The 23,635-nt window shown below is 37.4% G+C and overlaps 2 protein-coding genes across 4 annotated transcripts in view; one reads left to right on the top strand and one right to left on the bottom strand.

Moving 5' to 3' along the window:
* Window positions 1-1,279: 1,279 nt before the first annotated feature.
* Window positions 1,280-22,654, bottom strand: LOC110451473 (PR domain zinc finger protein 10-like). 3 transcript variants are annotated; one of them, XM_021499510.1, is made up of 16 exons: window positions 22,631-22,654; window positions 19,868-20,258; window positions 18,552-18,765; window positions 18,076-18,225; window positions 16,740-16,949; window positions 16,270-16,333; window positions 15,677-15,889; window positions 13,963-14,111; window positions 13,358-13,457; window positions 12,298-12,450; window positions 11,733-11,854; window positions 10,977-11,156; window positions 9,802-9,874; window positions 8,094-8,305; window positions 7,376-7,434; window positions 1,280-6,628 (listed from the first exon to the last, which is right to left on the bottom strand). In XM_021499510.1, the coding sequence occupies exons 2-16, from the start codon at window positions 20,089-20,091 to the stop codon at window positions 4,648-4,650; spliced, it is 4,104 nt and encodes a 1,367-aa protein (XP_021355185.1). In that variant the 5' UTR covers window positions 20,092-20,258; window positions 22,631-22,654; the 3' UTR covers window positions 1,280-4,647. The 3 variants fall into 3 exon arrangements, with proteins under 3 accessions (XP_021355185.1, XP_021355187.1, XP_021355186.1); XM_021499512.1 differs by having other exon boundaries at window positions 13,963-14,093; XM_021499511.1 differs by lacking the exon at window positions 22,631-22,654 and having other exon boundaries at window positions 19,868-20,319.
* A 27-nt stretch (window positions 22,655-22,681) lies between these two features.
* LOC110451474 (coiled-coil domain-containing protein 191-like) overlaps window positions 22,682-23,635 on the top strand; it is a 27,089-nt gene continuing 26,135 nt past the window's right edge. Inside the window, exon 1 of the mRNA XM_021499513.1 lies at window positions 22,682-22,846. Coding sequence (XP_021355188.1) covers window positions 22,769-22,846 — 78 coding nt within the window. The 5' untranslated portion in view covers window positions 22,682-22,768. The remainder of the gene's footprint in view (window positions 22,847-23,635) is intronic.

Raw genomic sequence — 23,635 nt, 5'->3', positions numbered from 1 at the left:
AGTGTTTAAATCAACAAGATATAACAACAAAGACCAAAGTATCCAGACTAACAAGGTTCCACTGTACATACAAACCAAAGTATCCAGACTAACAAGGTTCCACTGTACATACAAACAAGAGTATCCAGACTAACAAGGTTACACTGTATATACAAACAAGAGTATCCAGACTAACAAGGTTACACTGTATATACAAACCAAAGTGTCCAGACTAACAAGGTTCCGCTGTACACACAAACCAAAGTGTCCACACTAACAATGTTCCACTGTACACACAAACCAAAGTGTCCACACTAACGATGTTCCACTGTACACACAAACCAAAGTATCCAGACTAACAAGGTTCCACTGTACATACAAACAAGAGTATCCAGACTAACAAGGTTACGCTGTATATACAAACAAGAGTATCCAGACTAACAAGGTTACGCTGTATATACAAACAAGAGTATCCACACTAACAAGGTTACACTGTATATACAAACCAAAGTGTCCACACTAACAAGGTTCCACTGTACACACAAACCAAAGTGCCCACACCAACAATGTTCCACTGTACACACAAACCAAAGTGTCCGCACCAACAATGTTCCACTGTACACACAAACCAAAGTGTCCACACCAACAATGTTCCACTGTACACACAAACCAAAGTATCCAGACTAACAATGTTCCACTGTACATACAAACCAAAGCATTCAGACCAACAAGGGTCCACTGTACACACAAACCAAAGTATCCAGACTAACAAGGTTCCACTGTACACACAAACCAAAGTGTCCAGACTAACAAGGTTCCGCTGTACACACAAACCAAAGTGTCCACACCAACAATGTTCCACTGTACACACAAACCAAAGTGTCCGCACCAACAATGTTCCACTGTACACACAAACCAAAGTGTCCTCACTAACAATGTTCCACTGTACACACAAACCAAAGTGTCCGCACCAACAATGTTCCACTGTACACACAAACCAAAGTGTCCTCACTAACAATGTTCCCCTGTACACACAAACCAAAGTATCCAGACTAACACGGTTACACTGTACATACAAACCAAAGTATCCAGGCTAACAAGGTTACACTGTACATACAAACCTATGTATTCAGACTAACAAGGTTACACTGTACACACAAACCAAAGTATCCAGACTAACAAGGTTACACTGTACATACAAACCAAAGTATCCAGGCTAACAAGGTTCCACTGTACACACAAACCAAAGTATCCAGACTAATAGGGTTACACTGTACATACAAACCTATGTATTCAGACTAACAAGGTTCCACTGTACACACAAACCAAAGTATCCAGACTAACAAGGTTACACTGTACACACAAACAAAAGTGTCGTTTTTACACAGAAACCGATGTGTTTTTTTAGACCAGCACGGTTTCACTGTGCACAAGCAAAATCCACAAATTCTTGTTAAACAAGGTTCTAGCTACTGTACATAGACACAAACGTTCAGACGACATATAACAGGGTTCTACTGTACATAGACACAAACGTTCAGTCGACATATAACAGGGTTCTACTGTACATAGACCCAAAAGTTCAGACGACATATAACAGGGTTCTACTGTACATAGACACAAACGTTCAGACGACATATAACAGGGTTCTACTGTACATAGACACAACAGTACCAGAGCTAATGTTCACACCTTTAAGATGTATGTAAACAATCCCTTACAAATACAATTAAAAAATAAGTACTGTCCACTCTATTTCACCTACTTTTTTTTTGTCATTATTGTACTCTTTGTTTAGGTACTGGTAAGGCTGCAACGATATTCATACCTCACGATATGATGCATATTGCGATACGATGCTTACAATACCATTATACGTATCACGATACAAATATCTGCTTAAATGGTCAACTTCATAATGATTGAGTGTAGAATTTTATTGAATTTTGTCATAGACTTTAATAGTAAATACTACTGAAATATATTTTTTGTATGATTTTTAAAACTGGCAAAAAATCAATTTGATACGATACACAAGAAAGTATCACGATACGATATATCGTTGCAGCCCTATTTAATTTGTATGTAACATGATTTGGGTATACGTAATGGGTGGAGACTATATAGGACTATACTAGTAACTAATTGTGTATTGAAATCAACTGTCAAGAGAACAGATATATCACATGCAGTATTATATTGGGTAATATCAGATTAATAATGACAATAATCAACACTTTGCACACAATCAAAAAGGTTTGTATATCAAATCACATTATCTATTGTCTAGTGATTTAGGTTAACTACAAGTTTACATAAACAGAACTTAAGTTCTTGAACAGAAAATATATGGGTGCATAATATACCATTATCAATTCATCTGCTAAGGAAGAAACCATAATGAAAATTGAGATATGATTTTGAATCGGACCCAATCTAATTAAGTTTAGACCTCTTGAGGCCAGCTAGTTACCACCTCCTTATCTATGTGTAGGCAACAAGTTTCAGAGGTCTAGAGAGATCAAATTTTTACTAGATTGAATCATACAATGTCGGCAAAAAAATAATCAATATACAGTATTATACTGCCAAATGACACTGATATTCAATTCAGTGCAAAAAGGTGTTATATCGGGGTAATACAACATTTTGTATTGTCAGTGTACCAAATATAGAAGCTTGTATGTGTGACAAAATAAAATTGTATCATGATCGTAAGATTCACCAGGTATGTAACAGAGATACTAACCCTCACATTTCCTACACATTTCTAATTGTAATAAATGATCATATTAAATAAACATAAAATCTGAAGGTAAATATTCCACATCTAACAATTCAAAAGAACAAAGAACCTCTTCAGAGCTTCAATTAAAACTTAAAGAACAACAAAAAGCAGTAATCTTAAATAAAGCAAACAGGTAGCACAAATATCAATAACATTTGTATACTTTAACCCCCCGTCCCCCCCCCCAAAAAAAAAGAAGAGTATCAGTATACTCTTTCCCAAAAAAACCTGTATAATTTCAGAAAAATCCACACTCACCAAGTGTGAGATTCGTCTTTCACGTGTACTTACTATATATGCACAGGCTTTTGTTTCTGTCAATAAAAAAAGTCCTGACAAAAGAAAATCATACCCTACACATATTTTTTTTTGTTAGGACTATTTGTATTGACAGAAACAAAAGCCTGTGCATATATGGTATGTTGTGTACTAATATTCAGTCATGATAAATTCAAACTCATTGCCTAGGGCAGAAAATCGAAAAATTTCCTTGTATACAGTAAACAGAAGGCTAATATTTTTTTTCAATATTTGGAGGAATATTTCACTGTTTTAATAATTCGTAATATACAATTACAGCCCTCTTTACACATAAGCACAAATTGTTTCCGAAGAAAAACAAGTCAACTGCCTTCATCCAGTTGAAAACCTCCATAGGCAAACTGTCTTTCTCCTTGGACTGCAACGACACGCATATCTCACGATACAATACCTATATACGTAACGCGGTATGATGCTTACAATATGATACATATCACGATACAAATATCTTCATAATGATTGAGTGCAGGATTTTATAGAGTTTTGTCATAGAGTTCAATATAGTAAATACTACTGAAATATATTTTTGTATAATTTCTAGTACTTTTGGACACGACTGTACAGTGGACCAAATCTTCACTGGAGAAAGAAAATATAAGAACACCTTTTAAGAGTTTGATAAAAATTCATTGAAAATTCAAGTACTGTTAGTATTTCACGATACAGGCCAACAAAACAATTTGGTACATTACACGAGAAAGTATCGATACACAATACAATATACATCGTTGCAGCCCTTCTTTCTCCCCTATCCCTACCCTATATTGAGTCAGTCTCTCTCACTTGTATCCCTACCCCAACTTACAGGCAGCTTAACAGTAAATTGAAGTAACAACAGTGTTAACCTTCTACCAAGCAATGAAGTTAATTACAGACAAATACCAGTTAAAGAGACAGCAGTGATTTTTACCTTTTGTACCTACGGTAGTTACTTACATTCAATCGACAGGATACATATATACTTTATGTCGGTAAAATGCATGACAATACCAGAGAGGGCTTAATATATAAGTAAGTTCAGATCTTGTGTACAATCTTTTTTGATTGTTTTTTAATAAAACATGTTTGACTGACTACAAGTATACTGATGGAAATCAGTAAAAAGAATTAGATGTTATATTAATTATATGACATAATCATAATAATTCTCCAGAATTAATTTAGATTTCGAAGGTCTACCTTGGAATTCATCAGTCTATAACTAAATCACCTTTTTTAGTGCCCAGGATGATTCTTTATCCATCTTATAAAGAGGAGATATAGTAGATGTAATACAATCACACCTAACCTTGGGTCTCTCTCTGGTTGTCAGCTTTGTGTCTGCTTAAAGGAAAGCACTATGAATCTATAACCACACAGTTTCAAGTGAAAGTCTGCAATATGAACCTAGAAGACAGGTACATGGTGCATTTTGTCCAAGTATACAAATTGAACTTTGCAGCACGAAAGTTTTCGAAATTTGTCCTGCTTAAAGTTTCATCATATCATGCCATTTGTATGAACCCCAGCTTTCACTTTTTGAAGCTTAATAACATGATTGCATTATGAACCAAGCATCATTAATTGAAGTTTGTCCATGCCCTCTGTATAAAGCCTGTTGCCAGGGAGACTGGGATAGTAGTAGTCTGGCCTTGGGCACCGCTGACTACGATGGCCTGTGGTGCATTGATGACTTGCTGTTGTTGTGTGACAGTCACATTCTGGGACGTGATTACCTGGCCTGCCTGGATGTCACTATCGGAGGGAGCAGGGGCAGGAGCAGCAGAGAGACTCTGCGTGGCAACGGCCATCTGTATGGGCGTTGCTAGGGTGATGCCTTGTGGCAGGGCCTGGCTGAGGTGACTCAGCTCTATGGTTGAATGTTGAAGGGGCGCAGTCTGGACAGTCACCATGGTAGGGGCACCCGTAGCAACCCGCTGGAGCTGAATCTCGCCCATCTGGCGGTACTCCTGCTGGAGTGACTGGGTCAACTCACTCATCGCCTGGGTTAAGAGGTCAGCTGGCTGACCATCTTGACCAGGATGGGGCTGTATTGCTATCACAGTGTCCTGGTCGTATCTTACCACCTGAGTTATCATACCATCCTGGTTGGGCTGGGCCTGCGGATCTGACATTTGACCGTCTTTGCCCAACTTTGGAGGCAGAGGAGGAACTGCAAATGGATGTTTCTTCCTCTGGTGCTGGGTCAGTTTGGCTTTGCTGGCATACTGTTTGTGACAGAACTCACATGAATGTGGCATTGTAGTGATACTACCAACAGTCTGTGAGTATGTAGGATTGGGTAATCCAGGAAACTCTGGAACCATGGACTTTTTCCTGCTGCTCATTGGCAGGTCTGCCCCAGGGTGGTTCTTGATGATGTGAGCTTTGCGTTTTGAGCTTGATTTGTAAACCTTTTCGCAGTACTGGCAATAGTAATCCTTCTGTGTCTTCAGAATCGGCAAGTTTAACTCTGGTACAGTCTCTGGTTTGACATCCGGGTGACGCTTGGCTAAATGGTTGACCAACATCCCTCTGCGTTTAAAGCCATGCATACATGTGTGACACTTGTAAATAAACCGGTGATAATCGGATGGTAAAACTTTAGGGATAAATTTCTTTTTTGATGACCTGTTTCTGCAAGCCATTTTCACTTCGCGCTCCAGTGAGTGCATGCGACGAATGTGTTCCTTCAGCTTGTCTTTCCTCTTAAACTGTCGACCACATGTTTCGCACATGAATTCGCGGTGCGTAGAGTGACGAAGCATGTGAAGTTTAAGTTTGTCAGGACGCGGGAAGATTTTGTCACAATGAGGACAGGGGAACTCTTTATTAGTGTGGAAACCCCGAATGTGCTTCCGTAGAGATATGAAGTCAGTGAACTGTTTGAGACAGTTGGGACAAGTGTAGACACCATCCTGTTCATGTTCAACAACATGCTCCTTCATTGTGGCTGTGTGATCGAAGCCTTGATGACAGATTGGACACTGGTAATATTTCTTGTCACTGTGAGTCTTCAGGTGACAGGAAAGTGCTGAATTGTTCATGAATCGCTTGAAGCAAACATCACACTGAAGTGGTTTTGAGTCTTCGTCACCGTGACACAACATGTGGCGCTGAAGTGTCTCCTGTGTGTGGAACGCTTTCCAGCACTTGTCACATTTATGCGGTCGTTCTCGTTCACTTCTGCGTTTTGTTGTGCCATGTTCAGCAGCGTGTTCAATAAGTGCCCTCTGCTCCACAAACTGTGCATGACACACGGGACATGCCAGTGTGCTGGAGTCAATACTGACAATGTTCTCGTCCAACCCAACACCGCCTGCGACTGAACCGTCGTCTGCGACACCATATGCAAATTTTCTGACCTCGTCTAAGCCGACGTCCTCCGCTGCATGTGTAAGCGTGTGAAGATTAAGGAGATTAGAGTTGTCGAAGGTCAGGTCACAGTGAACACACACCCACTCCTGCCCGCCAGATTCCTTGCCCTTCTTACGGTACAAGGACTGGATCGTACGCCGAATTGCTTCCGGGTCATGACGGCGCTGGTATTTCTTTAATGTCCTACAAGTACAAGACATCAGTCAGAATTAAGGGTATAGGCTACCTCAAAAGAGTTCCACAAGATGTTAATGGAAAAATATCGATCACACGATTGGAACTGGAGTGATTTTAAAGGAGATGGTTTTATAAAGATTGCCGGTATGATTATGTTTTAGGTAGAATTTGCCCTTAGTTCTAACAAAACACTCCAAAACCATGCAGTAGCAGAGTTTTAATACTCAACATTCATAGACAGAAACACTCCCAGGTGAATGTTATTCAGATATTTGTACAAAATATTTGTAGAAGGTCTCTGTCAGGTTTTATAAATTACTTTACACATCTACAATGAATTTTATTCCGAGTCATCTTGTCTACAAACTCTTTTTTGATGAGCAGCTAGATGTTACATTTGAAATACTGTAGATAATTACTAATTAAATAAATAGAGAGAAATAATATCAGGCATGTAAAAAATTTATATTAAGACTAGCCAACAGACAGATTTTGAAAATGTTTACTCACCAAACCCACAATTTCACAGTATATATGATAATTATTTACTTAGAAATTTTCACTAGCCCTGATATAAAATTATACTAGTCCAGAGTGTAGGGCTAGTGGAATTGTACAACGCTATGTGTTTTGATATCACATTTCTTAATTTGGTGATTTCTTGATTGAAAGCATCAAACTGTTAATGTTAAAGTAAAGAAAACCGTACTTAACATTTTGAACATTTTAACAAAATAAAGGGAAGCTACTCACTTGTTCAGGTAAATACTTGTTGATTTTTTCTTCCACATATACCCAGTAGTATCCAGGTCCTAGAAACAAGACAATTCATAAATTCACAGTGTAAAATACCAAAGTGATGTCACAATATCAGGATATAGCAGAAATAAATTATCAAACTTGTGACCATTAATTATTACCAGGAGCTGTTGAATTATCAGTGATTACCTACAAAATGTACTGGTAATTGGTTATCCTTAAAAAACACCTCACAAGATAAGGCACCAAACATGATACAAATCCCCTCGCATTCACACATTGTGTGACATATGTATGAAGAAATGAATACTACAATGATGTATCAGTATCGGCTCTAGTAACTGCATTCATAGAAACCAGTAAAGCGAACTTGTCTAAGGCATTGCCATATCAAACACTTGTATGAAATTTCATAAAATTCCGTTGAGAAAAGAAGTCGTAGAGCGATGACAAAGAATGTAACATACGTACAGTCTGAATCCTTAATCCCCTCGAATATTCGTTGCGAGGGGATAAATATTAATACATTGACAAGTTTGTGTGTATTATAATGTACAGACAACCACGATTCCAGTGAAACAACCGAATGCCCCATCCAAACCCCTTTATCCTCATTGTTAGTAGAATGAATATCATAGCTATCATTTCGTAGATATCTTTTATACCAACACTCTTGTCCAATGGTTTTAGCTACACACTGCATATGTGTTACCTTTTTGGGAGGTCGTCCCCTCCTCTTCAGGTACCCTTGGCTGAATGAATAGGATTTCCCTCTGGGGATCTCACTAGTACTTGGCTCTACGGAATCATCTGCAGGCCCCAATGTGTCATGTGACACGATGATGTGTCGCTGAAGGGCCAGGGACGTTTTGAAGCGTTTGGAGCAGTCATAGCACTGATACTTGTATTCCTGTTGATCTAGAGCTGAAAGTTAATAATAATTGATAGGTTTATTTGTAACCAAGTGCTCAATGATGTAACAAAGAACATGGAATCTGCAAAATTAATCTGTAACTGTCCTATCCACTTTTCTCGTGGAAAATTATAAACAAATACTGTTAAAGACTTTTCCCCCTGTAGTTCCCTATTTTCAGATTTGCAGAAATGTTAATTTTGCATAATCTATTATTCATAGGTTTCATGTCTATAATGGTAACGATGGATTAATTTTGTATTAATTTCATGAGATTTATTTTTCTTGGAAGAGTTGTTACCGCAAAAAATCACAAGAATGAGAACTCTGGGATTTTCTTTAAAACAGTATAAAATAGGATTTCAAAAGTTTTACCAGAAAACTCCAGCCACTCAAGTTAGACTATTTTTGAAAACATTTTCTATCATAAGTAGCCTTTAAGTGCTAATCCATTGAAAAAATCTGAAATAAGAATCCTAAATAAGTCACTATTATTCATTATTGTTATAGCTATGGGTAATTACTGCCTATTGGTTCTATGGAAATCACTAATGTTATTATATTGGTGATATCCTTAATAAATAATTTATATCAATATTATAAATCAAGGTTCACACAGTTTCAATAGAACAACTATCATTTTCATGTGTGATTTTTTTGGACACAGTAATTAGAGGTATGGCTTGTGAAATTCTGTTTCTATCGTAACAGCCGACAACAAAAATGTCGCACATAATACAGCCTCTTTTTCATAATGTTTTATGCATAGTGTAAAAAGAGCCGATATTCTGACTCCAAAATACTCATAACTTTGAGAGCACTGCAAAATCAGATTTTTTCATGGTACCCAAATTTCGTGGTTTCCCCGACGAAACACAATTTCGTAGGTACATGAATTTGTGAATTACGAGTATCCATTTAAACCGAAAATTGCTTTATATTAAAGTTGTAATTACTTTGTGGACCTTTTGATTTGTACATGAAGTTTACCCAGGTAATGAACAAAATCAAAAACCGCCACAAAAATTAGTGATTTCACAATGGTCACCTTAATTCAGGTTAAACATTTTTACCGCTTTATCACAACCTATACTAGTTCATAGGTTGTCTCAAAGAGGTTCACAAATTATAAGAATCGGTTATGGGGCCTTTGCAACCATCCAATATCTTTCTCAACTCCCCGGGGAGCATACAGCCGGTGCTGCTATTTCGGTGCTAACAGCTAGCATTCTACAGTTCCAGCACTGCCCAACCACGTACTCATTTACAGCTGAGTAGACTGGAACAAGTAGAGTAAAGTATCTTACTCAAAGATACAACACAGTGCTGTGACCTGACTCGAACCTGCAACCCTTCGGTCACGAGCCCGGCATCCTACCACTAGACTACCACGCATCCTACTGTGACTGTGATAATAATGAGAAAGAATTTGATTGGAAATCAGGGTTAATAACTAATTAGAGGAAAAGGAAACTTCACTATTCATGTACTGGTGATATTGACTTACTTTGTAAGTCCTGATCTGTGATCTCTAACGTCTGCAGACCAAACCTTTCAGCATAGTGAGACGCGTACCACACCTGTAAAAAGTAAAGGTGAAATGCTGCTTTTTTTCGCAAGGTGTCCATGTAAATTTGACAAGCTGTGAATCGTAACGAGAGGCCTTCAACATTGGCTAAATCATCTCTACTGTAATGTTTCTTTGTACAAAGTAAATTAGTACTTTAAACTGGGAAATTTTCACTGCAGTTTAATTTTCCCTTTTATCGCCTTCTGTAATTTATCATTTCAGCAAACAATTGTAAACAGCATAATATACATAGCAATTAAATGTGAAGGGCAAATTGAATTCTGGATAAAAGGGTATTTTACTGTCAAAGGGCTAAAATTTGACTGGGCAAAAATTTCCCAATTTTCAGTACTACTTTTGCCAAATAAATAACAGATCAGAATTTAACATTGGTTCATTTCTTACCTTGATCAGCTCTACATGAGCCTCTATGAAGTAGATATCTTGGTTATATTGAAGTGAAAACTTCTATATTTCTAATATATGTATCTTTATTTCTAATATATGTACTACAGTTTGAGCTTTCTCACTTTGAGCTCTCCATGAGTCTCTATATTTTTGGTGACAGTTTGAGCTTTCTCACCTTGAGCTCTCCATGCGTCTATATTTTTGGTGACAGTTTGATCTTTCTCCCCTTGAGCTCTTCGCGAGTCTCTATATTTTTGGGGACAGTTTGAGCTTTCTCACCTTGAGCTCTCCATGAGTCTCTATATCTTTGGTGGTAGTTTGAGCTTTTTCACCTTGAGCTCTCCACAAGTCTCTATATTTTTGGTGACAGTTTGAGCTTTCCCACCTTGAGCTCTTCGCGAGTCTCTATATTTTTGGGGACAGTTTGAGCTTTCTCACCTTGAGCTCTTCACGAGTCTCTATATTTTTGGTGACAGTTTGAGCTTTCTCGCCTTGAGCTCTTCGCGAGTCTCTATATTTTTGGGGACAGTTTGAGCTTTCTCACCTTGAGCTCTCCATGAGTCTATATTTTTGTTGACAGTTTGAGCTTTCTCACCTTGAGCTCTTCGCGAGTCTCTATATTTTTGGGGACAGTTTGAGCTTTCTCACCTTGAGCTCTTCGCGAGTCTCTATATTTTTGTGACATTTTGAGCTTTCTTACTAACCTTGAGCTCTCCACGAGTCTCTATATTTTTGGTGACACTGAAGTAGATGTCTTGGCCGTACTGATACGCCACCATGTTTTGTTCTGCGTAGGTCTCGGCCGGCCTCACGAACATCATCCAGTTACACTTATTCTCGTCACTCGTCTCAAAGTACATGATGTCCCCACCAACTTTCTCCAGCTACAACACAGACACACTCATCAGTACATCACAGTTCGTTTTGAAGTACAACATCAAAGAGGTCAGATACAGAGGATTCACTGTGTTTCAGCTGCTATCTTTAAATCATTACCATCAATTAGTGATTGGCTGATGATCAATTATAATCACCTTTCTCAGACAAAGGACCAGTGAAGTGTATGTACACAAAGGTGTAAAATATGTACAAGTTGGCAATTTATAATCAAAGTCGATTCAGATACGCTATAGGCGTATGTACATTTAGTTGTTACACATGTACGAAATGACGAATCATACCGACAATTTGATTCCGCTACGCTTTGGTTAATACCTTATTGTTTAAAAATACTTTGTTTAGAAACAGGCCAATTCAATATGTCTTCTAAGATACCAGCTAGATATTGGGACAACGGCATAAGTAGTGGCATGACTGTATTACAATTTTAAGTCATTAACCTTTGGAGACACATTTGAACTCTTCCAATTCAAAGCTTGGAATAGTTCATTATGAAATTGCAGGGGTGAATGAATTAACACACATCCCTGTAACACACTTATAATAAAATGTATACCTACCAGGAGGAGAAATCGGGTCGTGCCTGCACTCTCTCTGTTGGGAACCAGGTCCCCAATGTAGGGACCAAATTGAGTCAGCTTGGTCAGAGGACGCTTGGCAAATACTCCAACGTGGGGCGGATCTGTCAAGTGAAATTATCGTCAGCAATGCCAGTGTACTAATCTTCTATCCCCTGTTCTTATCTCAACTCATTCACCCCTGTATTTTGACAATGGAGTAGGACATATTTTGATTTGGAGCAGTCCAAATTTGTCATCAGGTATCAATGGGTTAAATCGTTTTGAGTGTCCCCAGACCACTGTAAAAACTATTTTGTTTTACTGAAAAATGTTGAACTTCCTGTAAAATTATCACAAATTTTTAGGATATTGTCAAAAATGCCTTTTCGCTTATTACAAAGCCCTACAAACAAATCTTACAATACATGTATGTACAGGTTTTGTATGACTATTAATCTTTCCAATAAATCTTGTGCCAAAATTTTAATTTATTACCAGTATTGATAGGGTTGTAGTACAAGATTATCTTAAAAACTATATACATGTACTAATTCTATATACATACCGGGAGGATACTGATTGTCCTCGCTGAGTCGAAATATTTGTAACATGGGCGGGAGACTGGCCCAGGCGCGGGACAGGACCACCTTGTCAGGTATAACCTGTAGTCGATGTATGGGGCAGGACGGTTCATAGGTCATCATACACTCCTCACACCCTGGAAAATTATATCAGTGCAGTGAAAACCGAAACCCTGAATACCGTCCAGGAATCTTCAACTTTACATCAATGATGAAATTTTTGCCATGATGTTCTTTATTAAGGGTGGTTGTCTGTTGTATTTCAAGTTTCAAGTTGTAAGATTAATTAACTCATTCACCCCTAAAGACACATTTGAACCCTTCCAATTCAAAGGGTGGAATAGTTCATTATAAAGTTTCAGTGGTGAATGAGTTAGGGAATGTACAGCTTCGTGTTTTAGAGTTTGACAATGGGTTAAACAGTCTTAAACTGTCTGGGTTGTAGGGGGTTTATTTTTACACTGTACAGTTTTGTGTTTCACCTACTTGAACTGCTTAAGTTGTGAATTATTGGATTGTATTGTTTTTGGTTGTACTTAAACTGTCTGAATTTAAAGGTTTCTGGTTGACTTATACGTTACAGGGTTTTGGGTTGTACTTCCACAAACTATTCATATTGCAGGGATTTTGGGTTGTACACACTGTTTTTATTGTACTTGCTGTAGAAGTGGAAATTCTCGTATTTTGAAATGTTAGCATTGTAACTCTTTAACTCATTCACCCCTTAAATTTCATAATGAACTAGTCCAACCTTTGAATTGGGGGAGTTCAAACAAGTCTTTAGGGGTGAATGAGTTGAACTGATTGTGATGTGGAAAACGTTAAGAGTTGGTAATGGCTCTAAATCTATATATAGATAGATATAAGTTCTATAAACTCTAAATGACGGATACTTTTGTGTAAACATGGTCAACGCGAAAAAACATCTGCATTTACACACTTCAAACAATTCCTTTTTTACAGTATATAAGCCGTCTGGGTTGTAAGGTTTTGGGTTGTCATTACATAAACTATTTGGGTTGTAGGGTTTCGGGTTGTACTTACATAAACTATTTGGGTTGTAGGGTTTCGGGTTGTACGTAGGTCTATGATGCCAGTGTGTAGTTTCATTTTCCAAGTCTGCTATCCTGGAGGACTTTCGTACCTGACAGTGACAGGACATTTGTTGTTAAATTAAATTGTTCAGGCCAGATAATTGATATTCAATACAGCCCCAATTAATTCTTCATACTAACTGTACTATTTGGTGGTATAACAGTAACCTTTTCCAATGAATTTATTGATAACATACTTATAGCAGCTGTGAAAATTTGTGATCATTACTTATATACCCAGTACATACTGATCAGTAAGCTGGTTTTGGTTGAGTTTTTTTCCACCCTCATATCTAAGGTAGGGAAAAAATAGTTTTTGAAATATAATATATTTTAGTTTTTCAAAATTTACTTCCTAACTCAAATTTGTCAACAGTATATAACTGTATCATTTCAATTTTTTTTTAAATATTCAACAATATTATCTAATTTTACCCAGATACAGTGAAAACCATGAACAAAAAAACAGGATTCGCTACAAACCAACAAAAACAGACAGCATTATACTAACAATACTTTTTACCAACACTTCAAACAGGAAAACAATAACAGTACCTGCATCTGAGAACCGCTTGGCCCCGGGATGATTTCCATTTCTGACATGTCTTTGTCGGGGTCGATGCTAGAGACAAGGGACGTCCCAAGGCGCTGTAGGGTAGCCACACTCATCAAAGCGGAAGGTCCCTCTACAATGGATGATGACCCTGTAAACCATTATAAAACTTCTCCATATAATTTTTGCAATTATTCGCCAACTGGTTGCCAAATAAATAAGAATTAAACTTGAAGCCCCATATTTATTTTTAATGACAACAGCAGCCAAAATGGCACCCTCGATACTCCAGAGGTTACGTTTACTCACACTCTCTGCCAGGTCCCTCTGATGAAGATCAAAGGATCAAACTAGTCTTCTTGTCTCTTCCACAAGGTGGCGCACACTAAGCCTTCAATTTTGTCATGATATATTCCAGGGGTGTAGAGATTGTAAGTGAGTGTAACCCCTGGAGTGTTGAGGATGTGGCTAAATCTGGAGCTAACATGTTAACTGGAGCCCTTTACAGGCGTCAGTAGCTGGTCGAAATTTTAGAAAAGTTTTTTGGGCCTGTAACATCTTTTGTTGATGTACATAGGACATTGTTACCTATATTTTTCACTTATGGTTGACCAACTTTTTTTTTTTAAAAAAGGCCATATAGATGTCACCTTTTTGAAGATGAAATAAAATAAATTGTATCTTGTATCTTGTATAGCGCTATCAGTGTTTTTGCATCAAAAACACTTCCAACAAAAACCACCCGTAACATGGAACTATCGAATACCAGGGGAGGTATTTGATATATTTATATTGATTAAAAAGAGGGAAAAAAGTGATTATTTCTAAATTCCTGAAGGTATCTTTTTATTGTTTACCTTTTTATTTGTTTTTATAAACATTTACCACATAACTTGGTGTAGACAGTCAACACTATTTCCAACAGCTGCTGTGAAAAAAAGAATCTGTATGGCCTAAAATAAAGTTTTGATTGTTTTCTTAACACGACCGACCGAACACAAAGCCCCTACACAAAATATGTGAAATTTGGGGATACAACTTTATCAAAATTCCATTATTTTGGTCAGTCATCTACTTTGTTGTTTATTACCACTGCTTTTACTAAAATATTGATTTTTTTCCCCATTTGACATCAATTCAGCTTATCAGAAAAAAACTTAATGGATTTATTCAAAGTCAGGTAAACAAGCATATATTTTCAAATTAAAATAGAATTAATTCCTCAACCCAAACTTCAAATCCTGGGCAGGGTTACATCAAACAAACATCGTGTTACTCCATGCACCCCTGCAGTCTCATTTGAACCTTACCAAATCAAAGATTGGGCAAGTCCAATTTAAAAATGTAGGGGTGAATGAGTTAATACAGACCAAAACAACTATTTTAATAAATGTTTAAGAAGTCTAACACAAGTTGCCCCTGTTGCTAGGAGATGAAATATTGCCTTTTACCAGGGACCTGGTCGTTTTAAATGCGGAACAACCGGTACGTCCATTTTTAAATGCAACATTTTTGGGTATAAATCCTGGCAGACCTGCAAATGTTTATGGAGGCCTTGCAAGGCTTTGTCAAGACTCATCTGAAGGCAGCATCAGATTATTGTGTCCAACCTTATTTCATAAACGAACAACTCTGGTCCAACCTGTTTAACCGTTTGGATCGCGATAAACGAAAAACGGCTCGGATTATCATCTGTGAAAAACGGTCAATATTTACCTATTCCCGAGCTGTCGACAATGCCTCGATCCTGGACATTGTCCATCCTGGTCTGGCTCAGAGAGTGATGAAGAGAACTGGATAAATGTGATGAGTTGATTGAATGATTGTGATCCATAAGGTCAGAGGTCGGATGATGGGACTGGGTCATGGTTGAATGGAGTTCTGTGTCATCCAGGTTTGGCGAGGCATCCACCATGTAATTCCTCACAGCTGTAAATAAAACAGGGTCAAATGTCATAGCTCAAATTAACCATTACAGAAGTCAAGTTAATCATTAAGACTTAGAGATACTTCATACCAGATCTATTCACAAATCCTATGGCTATTCTGCATAATGCGTCTTTTAGAACAGATGAAAGATAAAAGCTTGGCGAGGTAATAAACTCATTTGGTCTTTTGCCCATTCATCATGAACACTAGAAGCATTTGCCTTTTTTAACTCCACATATAATTAAATGTTCAATCCACTGACATTTTGAAAAATTATGTGAATTTTTTTTATTTCAAATTTTATGAAAAAAAATTTAAGAGAATAAACAGATTATGCTAAAATTAAATATTCAGTTTTTCTAAGGCATTTTATCAGTTACCTTGGAATTCCTCGCCATCATCCTGGGTAGTATCGGGCTCGCCACTAATAGTCTCATGTGTGGTCTGAAAATTAACACCAAAATCTCTTGATTGTTTCTCTCTGTTGTTTTTCAAATGAGAAAATATTTGCACTTGTAAAGAAGAGATTTAAGTCTTTTGTAGCATTTCAAAATTCCTAAATAATCTTCTGAAAACATGTTAATTAAAATTTGTCCATTTATCTTTCTTTCTTGTTTTTTATTCACAGTTCCATCAGCGTCAACATGATGATTAATATCAAGTTGATTATATATTTCATTTTGTTTTTCAATTTGGATTTATTCTTCACTAAAATTTTATATAGAGATCTCTCTAAAGCAGTATCTTTCATCTTTTCAATTAACCTTGATATATCAACATTTAATCCAACTCAAGAAAGCTGGTCACTCCCATAACAACCCTTAAGTTATAAGCCTTGGTAAACAGTTACCTTGCGGGGGGTGGACGATATCATACGCCGTTCCTGTGTTGGCGGTCCCGTGATAGAAGAAATTCCGTTGTCTTGTTCCCTCTCAACCAGGTGACTGCTGTGTCCGTGAGAAAGGAGTGACGACCCTCCTGTAGAAGACACCGCCTCACTGTGGGAGTATGATGGCATCGAAGTCACCTGACCAACGGGATACCGTGCAACACTTGTCACCTTTAGAAAGAGAACAGCTGTTTGATAGTTCTGATGGTTTCTAAATTGTAATTTTTTTATATTACCCTGGTATTTGATTTTTAATGAAATCCATTTAATGGATATTTTGAACAGTTGAAGTCTAAAATTTCAAACCCTGATTGTGAAGTTGATGGTATGTATATATTGCCATAAGAAGTGCTATACAGAGACTCTCATGCTGTATATATGCAATACCACTAACAGAACAACATATAATCCCTGTAATTCTATGCAGGTACCAATATATTTGGGCGGATTGGTCGAATGGTTAACACTACGGCCTTCCACGCAGGCGGTCGGGGTTCGATCCCTAATGTCGTTGTAAGCATGGATATTTAGAGAAAGTGTTTTTCACTTGCCCACACAACTCCAACAACCCAGTTGGAGCATAAATTGGTCTGGGGTGGATGTTGTGGTATCTGTGCTGTAGCATTCAAGTGAGGTGGCACTATAAATGATACTGTTCACGGTTGGAAGCACGGTCCTACTACAAACAGAACACATTACATCTCCAGCACAAACGCAAACATACACATGTAGGCAGACATTTTCCAGGTGGCAAGAACTAGTAGTTAGCACCTGATATGGCAGCTCCTGTGAATTCCTCAAAATTGTATTTTTGTATTAATTGTATATCTAATCTATGTACTGAAAAGCGTTTTAGAGTGGCTTATGTTTGCTAGATAGGGCGCTATATCAAATGTTGTATATTTATTTATTTATTTATATACAAAACACATTATTTGTTTAATAGAGAACCAAGTTTTAATAATGTGATTTTTTTATGTCTTATTTGATAATTTTTTCTACTCAATCAATCTATTAGCTAAAAATAATTATGTGTAGTATCATAAGGATATGTAAAATGGCAATAGAAAAGCATAAAATTAAATATAAGGAGTAAAATTTTAGTGGGTTTTTTTTCCCGAATACTTTCATTTTAATATATCCTTGACTTAACAGAGAAGTGGAAAACACTTTTATTTGTGGATGCAATCGGAATTATATTTGAATCAAAATAGTTTTACCTTCATGACAGATATCTATAGTCTAAATTGACATCTGTCATATAATCAGAAAGATCGATTTGATTTGTGTAACTTACGGGTGCCAAAAGGGTGTGGGTCTGATGTTGTTGGTCTTGGTTAGCCATTGCTGATTGGCTGACAGTACAGTCCACAGGGGAGATCACTCTCTGTACTGCCATCACACGCTGATGGTCCGAGTTCATGACAACATGGGAAACATTGTAACCCTGTCATACAAAATAAAATTGGTAATGACAAACACTTCAAAACTTACTCAACTCAGCAAATATCAGAATTATGTTTAAATGAATTGAAAGGGGAGGTAACTGATGTAGGCTCATGGCTGGACTGAAAAACAATGTTGTAAACATTATTTTCAGTATAAGGAAGCTTAATTGATTACAAATGGCTGTATATCTTCATCAGGAAAACACAATTTCTCTGGAAATTTAATAGTGTTTTGTCTGACATATAAAGTATTAAGTATATCTTTAATCTAATAAATCATATTGTCCAGGGTTAGCATCAGTTAATTCAAGGGAAGATAACTTACTGGACCCAGTGTACTGCTGTCAACAGATGGCGCTGTCAACATGCTTGATGCCTCGGCCTGCATTCCTGAATAGGAAGAAATGGGATCGCTGCCTGAGGGGACTTCTCGTATCTCCCGGTATTCATTCACTGGCGAGATACGCTCATATGATGACTGGGGGGCCTGAAACGCCTGGGGGTCTGACGGGGAAATGTAAGCATCTGGAAATGGCACCCTTGAAAATAAACAATTAATCTTTGATGAAATAAATTTTCATACACAAAAAATCATCAGACAAATCTGGTTATGATCTGAAAGCAAAAACTAGCATGCAGTTATAGATATCAGCAAGAAACAAACATTGGAGATCTCACTAGTCCCTCACCAATATATGGTCTGCTTGATTCCCTTTTTGAATGTGAACAGGTATAAAATCACAACCACCTGCCTAACCTGTTGGTTTTCTCTGGTATTCCAGATTCCTCTCATATCGTGACCACTGTGTGCTATTATCCAGGGTTAGACACTAACTGTTTTTGTTTGGTAGTCCACAGGACTATTTGAATAGATTACTTACTAAAACTAGTCCTTTGTCAATGTAACTAGTCCAAGATTTCCTGATAAGGAAAAAATTGCGATCTACAGCACGAAACATCAAAAGTAATTGACTGTAGGAGTCTTAAAATAACTACTACTGTAAATATATGGTAAAGTTTTAGGAAAATTTTGATAATCATCAAACAATATATCTTATTTTTAGCAGTTTTCTAAATTTTTAGAAGAAATGTTCTTATTTTATAACTGTATTTTTCACAAGTCCATAGGACCAGTTATAGGTAAGGTGATTCACTAGTCCTCGCTGAAATCTACTAGTCCAGGATTAGGGGACAAGTGTTAGTGTTGACCCCTGTTATCCGGGCCAAAAAGAGTGATTACCAAGGTATATATAATTAATGGAAGTTGATAAATTTGGTTTCATATTTGATGCGTACAAATGACATACTTGCCAACTTTTTAAAATTTTAGATTACACTTACACAGAATTAAAAGCAAAATTATAATGTGTGTAAAATGTACACCCTAGGGAAAAAATAACACTTTTTAATGGCAATGTTTGAGTTGTTTTTTCAGGTGAAATCATCAGACCTTAGAAAAGAGGATTAGTTTAGAAAATTTCACTGGTTGAAAATGCTCAATTTTAGGGTCCAAAATCGGGGTCTCCCTACTAAAAAGGAAGAGTTGAATTGGCAAGTATGCAATGAAAAAATTGTAACAACTTTGATGATTAAAATAATCTTTTGTGGCATACTACATGCAAAGTATATTGTTAGCTGTACCTGCTTTGTGAATAAGGTGCTCCATACTGTAGGCGCGAGTAATTTGGGGCAGAGACTCGTGTTGATGTGGCTGAAGACGAAGCGTAGGCCGTCGATGCTGATGCAGCATAGGATGCAGATCCTGATGTATAGACCACGCCCACTTCCTGTGAGTAACGCGGCCCCTGGGTCGACTCTGGTGGCGTCCATACATCATTCCTGTTTGAATGGTTATCACTGTCCATCCTTGTTGAAGGGGTCAGAGGTCAAGGTTCAAATGAGGACAAGAAATTAGTTAACCTCAGACTAGGACAAGCCAGGAAGAGCCCATCTCTAGGACCCGTAAGTTCATGTCCTTACTTTATATGTACTCACACAGTATTTACAAAAGTTTTTTACACAAAGTCCTCACCTGAAAAATGCAAATCACTTGTAAATAAGTTCTTCAATATAATTTCTTTAAGAATTTAAGCGTTTCTTTATTTATTTCATCTTTCTTTCCCTTTTTCTTTGAGAGGAGTTGTGGTGAAACGTGATTAGTTATAATAACATACATGTATATAAGAACATACAGGGTAGCGTGCTGTCCCTTTAATAAGGGATAAGATACTTATTTGGCTAAAATACAGTTTATACAATTTCCCAGTCAGTTAATTTAAAGTATTTACATTAATAACAAAATTTAAAAATTAATAACAAATTATCATTTATGTCCTGACCATTAATTTAAACATGTATACAAACATGTAATCAATTGATTCATAGGGGAGTAATTAAAAGAATTTTAATCTTACACCCACACCTATTTACATGCATGATGTCACAATGGGACAACAATGATGTACATGACATCAGGAAATCAACAATTGGGAACCTTCCAGTGCCACGAGTGCAGAATACAAGAGGCGGAAATCTATTGTCTCTGGGCTAAACATTTCTGGTGATTGGAACAAGAGAACAATACATGGTACCTATAAGAGTGTAGGATAAGGAAATTCCCTTCTCTGGGTCTGCAAAATGGTACAAATTAAAGCCTTGATCTGCAAACCACTGGTAAACCCAATTTGACATTTACTAGGGTGGAATTTCCTCATCCTAGCTTAACAGCTCACGACATGCATGAAAGAGTCTTATATTAACCCTCATCCCTCACAAAAACAAGAGGCCCAGAGGGCCTGTATCGCTCGGCTGAATATTTGAGCAATAATGGGGAAATATTCTCAATAGAAGTACTTTTACAAATATCCATATATACTGATCAGCCCCCTTGGCTTATATGAATGTTCCAGACTAAATGAAACTTATAATAATCTATCCCAACATGCTACTGGTCAAATATCATCACCCTGAGTGCCTCCTGGTATTGTTTGGTATTCATATATTTGAACCCTGTGATAGTAAAAGTAGGTCAAGGTAATTTATTTTTTGGGGAAATGTATAGCACCGTGTCCCAGGTACCTACTAGCCAAGTATCATTACTCTGTTGCTCAAAGATTTTACATATTTGACCCCTGTGACCTTGAAAGTATAGGCCAAGGTAATTTATTTGAGGAAAACTTATGGCACTCTGTCCCAGTTATACATACTGGCCAAATCGCATGGGCCTAGGTCCTCTAGTTCTTAAGAAGTTGTTCAAAAAAAAATTGATGGATGACGGATAACACATGTACCATAAGGTTAACTGGCACTTTGTACTAAAAAATATAACACTTGAAAATCAAAAAATCAAAGTCTATGCAGGTCCTCATGATAATTAGGTGCTAAATATTATGAAAGGTTATCATCAGGACTTGAGTTTTAGAGCTTTTGACACATCACTCTTATGATTTAGGCTAATTGTCAGTGCTTTTGAGATTTTTATGTTGAGATGTACGTTACCGGCATGTTCATGTACCGACCATGCCCATGGCTATTTTTGGCATGTGCTCATAACATAACAGCTAAGCCCCTGCAGACACCTATTTGTTTAATATAAAGGTGAAATTATTGATAACAAATAAAAGTTTACGGAAAATATTAATTTTATTATCAAATAGATGTCATTATCAACTAAATATCTAAACCGAATGTTTATTTGTATTGTTGACGGCATATTAAACGACTATTTTCGGCGATAAAAAGGTTGTAAAACTTGTTCTCAAACAATCACTTTCTGATCTCATATTATATGACCTTGTCACACTATCAATTTGTCTCCACTAACTTAGCCGCAAATTCAGCCTACGCACATCGTTGTTGTTGTTCTGAGTTTCATTCAGAGAGACCCAGGCCAAATTTGGAATGACCCATGATCACCCCCACCACTGGTTTCGCCAGGGCGACGGAACAACGCAGAAGGGGTGGGCGGCCATATTGCGCAGATTAAACCACCATTTTGTCCACCATTCGTAGACAGAAATAAATTATGCTAATAGTAAATTTTGTCTATTAAAACTCTGTTCTGATTATTTTTAGTGTTAATTTGACAAAGAGAAACATCAGTCGTGAATAAGGGTCAAAGTGTTATAAGTATTGACCATTTTCACCCTATGATGGAATGTTCAAACGGGTTGTCCCATTCTGCACGAAATAACATTTTGGAATGACCTGGAATATCCCAACGCGAAGGGGACGAGTAAAACGTCACTCCATCTGACAAGTGCGCGGGTAACTGAGATTCTTAAAATGCGAAAAGTTACAAAATCACACGCAGATCAATATGGCATCAATTTCATGGAATAAAATTAATTCATTATAATGTTATTTTAAAGTTAAATGATACAATAGATTGTAACATTGACCTACCTGTAGTTTCCAACTTCTCGTGATATCCCGTCAAAGTCACGTGCCGAGATTGACTACAGAATTTGTTTAAACATGGCTGCTCCCATGCATGTTGTTTACATTGGGAATGTGTAGTTCTTAATTGAGGTCGAAACGAAGATGGATGAAAGTAGCCACAAGCCTGGACTTTACAGATGGAAAAAACAAACAGATACACGACTGTACTCAAGGTCACAGGTAAGCAGGAATACACGCGTCAAGAATTAATTTTGCAGAAACCGAGACATTAGGCCAGTAATACAGTAATGTATCGAATCAGACGAATGTTGACTAGACTGGGAGGGTGATAATGTATTGGAACTCAAGAGCATCTTCTCATTAGTCAGTAGGAAACAAATCCAGTTAACCCATACCACCCGTTCAGTTAGATTTTCTAGAGCGGCTTTACCCTGGTTTATCTATCTATCTATCTATCTTGTATACTGTTCACAATCCTCTGGGAATTATTCCGAACAGGTGCAACTGTACATGCGTGGCAGCAGGTGAAGTGCGTATAGGTGTATGCACAGTCAGGTTTGTGTATATACAGTGCGGTGTGTGTATTTACAGTGCGATTAAAAATTTGAAGTGTCTTATACATGTACTCGCGATTCATTCAACCGGGCCTTGAACAGGTCCAAGGGGGTCGTCTGAATGATGTGTAATGGCACCATGTTCCACGCTGTGATGGTCCTGGGGAAAAACGAGTACATGTATGTGTTGGTCCTAGTGTGTGGTCTTTGGAATCCCTGACTGTTGTGAGTGCGTGTTCTTCCTTGTTGTGGTATTAAGTACAGGTCTGGTGGAATAGCTACCGTAAAAACCCATGTAATTTGCGCACTTTTTTTTCAGAAATTTAATACCCAAAGTGGGGGGTGCGTAAAATACACAGGTATAGAAATTTTCAAGTTTTTTCAGGAAAAGATCGACGATTCTGGGAGATCGCCATCTTGGATTATTTCCCTTATTTATTATACACGGAACTCT

This window comes from Mizuhopecten yessoensis, unplaced genomic scaffold, assembly GCF_002113885.1.
Source record: "Mizuhopecten yessoensis strain PY_sf001 unplaced genomic scaffold, ASM211388v2 scaffold6049, whole genome shotgun sequence".
Lineage (NCBI taxonomy): Eukaryota > Metazoa > Mollusca > Bivalvia > Pectinida > Pectinidae > Mizuhopecten > Mizuhopecten yessoensis.
Note: the sequence above shows the minus strand (reverse complement) of the source record. Positions and strands in the feature narration are given on the sequence as shown.